Source organism: Schistocerca cancellata, chromosome 1, assembly GCF_023864275.1.
Source record: "Schistocerca cancellata isolate TAMUIC-IGC-003103 chromosome 1, iqSchCanc2.1, whole genome shotgun sequence".
In the NCBI taxonomy this organism is placed as follows: Eukaryota; Metazoa; Arthropoda; class Insecta; order Orthoptera; family Acrididae; genus Schistocerca; species Schistocerca cancellata.
The window spans coordinates 763,736,204-763,742,203 of record NC_064626.1 but is presented as its reverse complement, the minus strand read 5'-3'; the positions used below and the strand labels follow the sequence as shown (position 1 = coordinate 763,742,203).

Here is a 6,000-nt window from a genome sequence, read left to right as displayed (position 1 = left end):
CTTCCAGCCAGGTTGTACCACAAATTTCTCTTCTCACCAATTTTACACAATACCTCCTCATTATTTATGTGGTCTACCTATCTAATCTTCAGTATTCTTCTATACCACTACATTTCAAAAGCTTCTATTCTCTTCTTGTCTAAACTGTTTATCGTCCATGTTTCACTTCCATGCATGGCTACACTCTATAGAAATAATTTCAGAAAGGACTTCCTGACATTTAAATCTATACTCAATTTTAACAAATTTCTCTTCGGGAACGCTTTTCTTGCCATTGCAGTTTACATTTTATATCCTCCCTTCTTTGACCATCATCAGTTATTTTGCTTCCCAAATAACAAAATTCATCTACTACTGTAAGTGTCTCATTTCGTAATCTAATTCCGTCCTCATCATCTGAGTTAATTCGAGTACATTCCATTATCCTCGTTTTGCTTTTGTTGGTGTTGATCTTATATCCTCCTATCAAGACATTCCGTTCAACAGCTCTTCCAAGTCCTTTGCTGTCTCTGACACAATTACAATGTCATCTGCAAACCTCAAGGATGTTATTTCTTCTCCCTTTTTTCTTTTGTTTCCTTTACTGCTTCCTCAATGTACAGGTTGAATAACATCAGGGATAGGCTACAACCCTGTTTCGCTCCTTTCTCAACCACTGCTTCCCTTTCATTCCCTTTGACTCTTCTAACTGACATCTGATTTCTCTACGAACTCTAAATAGTCTTACGCCCCCTGTATTTTACCCCTGCCACTTTGAGAATTGAAAAGAGAGTATTACAGTCAAAATGATCAAAAACTTTCTATAAGTCTACAAATGCTATGAACGTAGGTTTATCTTTCCTCAAACTATCTTCTATGAGAAGTCGTAGGGTCAGTATTGCCTCATGTGTTCCAACATTTCTCTGGAATCCTAACTGATCTTCCCAGAAGTCAGCTACTACCAGTTTTTCCATTCTTTTCGAAGGGATTTGTGGTAGTATTTTTCAACTGTGACTTATTAAGCTCATGGTTCAATAATTTTCACACCTGTCAGCACCTGCTTTCTTTGGAAGTGGAAGTATTATATTCTTTTAAAGTCAATCTAATTTTTTAGTAATTTGTATTCCCTTTCGCCTGCTTCATTTACCGAATTTTTATATTTCCTTCTTTCATCAATTAAATTCAATATCTCTTGTGTTATCCAAGGTTTTCTCCCAGCCCTCGTCTTTTTGTCTACTTCATCCTCTGCTTCCTTCACTATTTCATAACTCAGAGCTACGCCTTCTTCATCTACTGTATTCCTTTCCCCTGTCCTTGTCAATCCTTCTCTAATGTCGCTCTGAAACTCTCTACAACCTCTGGTTCTTTCAGTTTATCCAGGTCCCATCTCCTTAAATTCCTGCCTTTTTGTAGTTTCTTTAGTTTTAAACTGCAATTCATAACCAATAAATTGTGATCAGAATCAACATCTGCTGCTGGAAATGTCTTACAATTTAAAACCTGGTTCTGAAATCTCTGTCTTACCATTATATAATCAATCTGAAACCTTCCAATGTCTCCAGGTCTCTTCCATATATACAGCTTTCTTTCATTATTCTTAAACCAAGTATTAGCTATGATTAAATTACGATCTGTGCAAAATTCTAGCAGTTTGCTTCCTCTTTCATTCCTTTCCTCCAGTCCATAGTCACCCACTACATTACCTTCTCCTCCTTTTCCTATAATCGAATTCCAGTCGCTTAACTATCTGAATAATTTCTTTTATCTCACCATACATTTCCTCAAGCGGAGCTAATTGGCACATAAACTTGTACTGCTATGGTGGGTGTGGGCTTCATGTCTATCGTGGCTACCATAATGTGTTCACCATGCTGTTCATAGAATCTTACCCATGTTCATAGTTCATTATTCATTATTAAACCTACTCCTGCATTGCCACTATTTGATTTTGCATTTATAAGCTTGTATTCACCTGACCAGAAGTCCTGTTCCTCCTGCCACAGAACTTAACTAATTCCCACCGTGTCTAACGTTAGCCTATCCATTTTTCTTTTTAAATTTTCTAACCTACCTATTTGATTAAGTGATCTGACATTCCATGCTCCAATCCGTAAAACCCAAATTTTGTTTCTCCTGATAAGAACGTCCTCCTGAGTAGTCCCTGCCTGGGGTCCCAGATGGGGTACTATTTTACCTCTGAAATATTTTATCCAAGAGGATGCTATCATCATTTAACCATACAGTAGAGCTGCATGTCCTCAGAAAAAATTATGGCTGTAGTTTCCTCTTGCCCTCAGCCTTTTGGAGTACCAGTACAATAAGGCTGTTTTGTTTGATGTTATAAGGCCAGATCAGTCAATTATCCAGACTGTCACCCCTGCAACAACTGAAAAGGTTGCTGCTGCTCACCAGGAACCACATGTTTTTCTGTCCTGTCAGCAGATACCCATCTGTTGTGGTTGCACCTACGGTATGGCTATCTGTACCATTGAGGCATGCAAGCCTCCCAACTGCTGCAAGATCCACGCTGCTAGCATGGAGTTTTCAATAAAATGTGAGAAAGTATGAAAAATGGATGTGAACAAGTAGAATATGGTCGACATACTTACAATGCATTTAAGTCGGGCAGTTAACACATAGATTCATAAGAAGAAGTAAATATACACCATGCCATCAAATTAACTTTTGCTTTACTTGAAACTAAAATGGAATCATTATTCCATCAAATATTATGAACATAAGCAAAAATCAAGCACAATATGAGAAACATAATTACATTGAAACTCAATGAGAGCAAAATACACAAGAAGTCATAATCACTAACACCATGCTATGGAACCAAGTTCTGTGTCATGTCATGTCACATGATTTTTTTATGTTGTGACATGAGGTAAAGTGCAGTAATGGCTACACAGTCGAGGTTGCAATATTGAATTTTACAAATAAATAGTTTCACAGTCAAAAGGCGACCACAATGACATTTACACAAATTTTATATAACTATGACCTTCAGCTGTAAGAAGTTAATCTTAATTTTTGATTGAAATTTCTCGAATATGTACATTACTTTGCAAGGCTGCAAATACCTTTGTGTTTCCAGACTATCACTTTACTAGTATACTATGAGGCCAATCCATAAACGACAAATGAAATATATTGTCATCAAATCACATGTGTGATCATAATGTCACATAGAAGAAGGTGTAATTAGATGAATGACGAACACTAACTTCACTTGCAAATACAAGATCATGGAGCGAACTGCCAGCGGCCAGAACACATATGGTGTATATACTGTTACAGAACATTCCAGTACAATGATTCTTGGCGTTTGTAGATGCTTCTAGAATGTACTCTAACCGAATATGGAAATTAAAATATTACAGTTGGGGTGAGTTTCGAATTCATGACCCTCCATGCAACAGCCTAGTAAAATAACCACTACACCACAGTGACTGTGCTGCTCAGCTTCTTCTGCAACAATAATGTTCTTCTGCATGTGAGCAAACTGTAGGTATTCCATATATATAATGTGAAACTGTAAGAAGATGTGTGTAATTCTGCACTTAACATGCGGATTTATAATGGAAGAGATGAAGTAGTTATTAATATATGATTGCATAAATATGGAATGTAACACACTAGAAATCTAGAATGTTAATACGTTATGAGAATCGTCAGTTTGTAAATGCATTAAAAACTATATGTATGTCAACTAAAAAGTCCATGTACATATATAACTTCAGTTGATGAAGCCAATTTCATAGTAAAACACATAAACATATAAAAATACGGATTACTCACCCCATTATTTTCTAGTATTGATAGTTCATTGCCAGGTCATGTGGAGCACTGTTCCGTATCACAATAGCCCCATACACAATCAAATAATTTGTTGAATTTTACTATATTTGCTAAATATTTCAGAGTGTATGGTACCATTTGAAGTACTTGAGAAACATGCAGCACGTTGAAGGTTGACGGAAAAATTGAGAAGATGATGGAGGTTGTGTGTGTCGATGTTGCGCCGCAATGTTTAGTGAAAAATAGCTTCATTACAATTCTTCAGGCTTTTCCGGCGATCTAATGACATCTTGGGTTGTCGGGTGTTCTGCCGGATATCAGCGTCGTACTTGCACGATATTTCGGTAGCGTAACTCGTTACCTTCATCAGGTGCGACCTGAGACTACTCCTCGAGTACCTGATGAAGGTAACGAGTTACGCTACCGAAATATCGTGCAAGTACGACGCTGATATCCGGCAGAACACCCGACAACCCAAGATGTTAGCTTCATTGCAATTTGTCCTACTGTACTGCGAAGTTCCACAACATTGAACCGTCATTAGAGAATCAAGTGGAAGATTTTCGCTTACTTGTCTTCTTTTTCAGTGTAAGGAGAAAGTAACTCTAAATAAGTTTTTAGTAATTCGTTCTGTTTGTCTGTTTTACTGTTTATGTACGGGAAGTTGGTGTAATCATCAGGTTACGAGCGCAACAATTCCTTTAACAAGTTATCATGTAAATATCTCTCATTTTAAACCATTCCATGGACTAGCGCCTTGTTTTCTTCGTCTACTTCTGTAATTACATTACCAATTTCAGTCTTGTAAATGTTTTCTTGGAACGTGTACTGCTTTATTTGTCAGTTCCTTACTAGATAAGAAGGAATTTGACAGACAAGTTTGGTCTTACAAGGGCCGTAACATGCGTCTTCCGCTGCTTAAATGTTGGAAATCTGTGGTATCGACCACGTGGCATAACTTTTGTAGCGTGTGAAAACCCGGCTCTAAATAATCTCCTAGAAGAAAACAAAAATAAATAAACTTGCAACGACTAGATGGACCTAAATGTGAAAGTGACCTTATTTCGTCAACCAATAAGAAAATATTACAGGATGGAATGTTTCTAAACGATTTTAGAATTAAAGAGATCAACAACTACTAATATTAAGACTACGGATCTGTTGGAATGAAAGTTAATCTAATCTAAAAAATATGCACCAAGCTTGGATAACTGAAGCGTAGCAGGAATGAAAAGTATGAGATTTTATATAAGAATATTGAAGTGTACCAGACTAGCGACACCTAAGCATCTTAGAAAACGATGGCAACAATGATAGAAAGGTCTTTCGACTGCTAAATCTCTTTGATCGCTAGAAATGTGTCAGGGGTGATGACATTTAACTGTTTGTGTGGGAGTTGGGAGTGACTCGTCATCGAAATTGTAGCTAAGGTTCCAGACATGTTTGTATAAAAACTAGAAAATTAGTGCAATCTCATTTGTTCGAGGATATGGTTTACATTGCATCGGGTAAGAAGTTCTCTTAATTTATTAGGTGAAATGGTATTTGAATGGAGAGTTTAATTTGTACTATACGTGGAAGATGTTCGTCAATGCAGTGTTCTAGAATTTTCATCTTGTCTACTGTAACTTCGCCAACTAATTGAATCGTAGCAGGAGTTAAGACTTTTCGAACTAATCGTAATGTTGTGAGGATTGAGAATAATAAGTTGCCTAGCTCTTTTAATTTTGCTAATGTTTTACATTACTTGTTCAGAATTGACTTTTTTAAATGTTTAATGTGTATCACTTTTTTAAATATTAATTTGTATCACTTTTTTAAATATTAATTTGTGTAATATTCTCGCTTGCCTTTGAAGTAGGTGACACAATCCAGCTTTAAAGTTTCCCCATATCGCTTAATCCAAAGTCGGGAATATTTCCTTTGAAAAGAATACGACCGATTTGCTGTCGACACATTCCTTTCAGCTAAACTTCTATCCTTTAATGCCTTTGAACTCCGTCCGGTCAACAGCCGGTTACTTATCGCCATACAACTTCCTCTAAAGCAGTTTTAGCTAATAATGTATGCTTTATAATGTTTATCACAATCTTATGTATGTACTGGTATGATTTCTGTAGAGGTTACTTTTATATTCACCTAAAGCACCCTTCTTTCATGTGTACCTTATTTTAATCACGCAATGCCTCATTTCAGATTTTTCTTACATACGTTTAC

At 36.5% G+C, this 6,000-nt stretch overlaps 1 protein-coding gene across 1 annotated transcript in view; it reads left to right on the top strand.

Annotated features, from left to right (window-relative positions):
- The first annotated feature begins 5,118 nt into the window (after window positions 1-5,118).
- Window positions 5,119-6,000, top strand: part of LOC126186869 (selenoprotein K-like) — a 33,896-nt gene continuing 33,014 nt past the window's right edge. Inside the window, exon 1 of the mRNA XM_049928248.1 lies at window positions 5,119-5,291. Coding sequence (XP_049784205.1) covers window positions 5,273-5,291 — 19 coding nt within the window. The 5' untranslated portion in view covers window positions 5,119-5,272. The remainder of the gene's footprint in view (window positions 5,292-6,000) is intronic.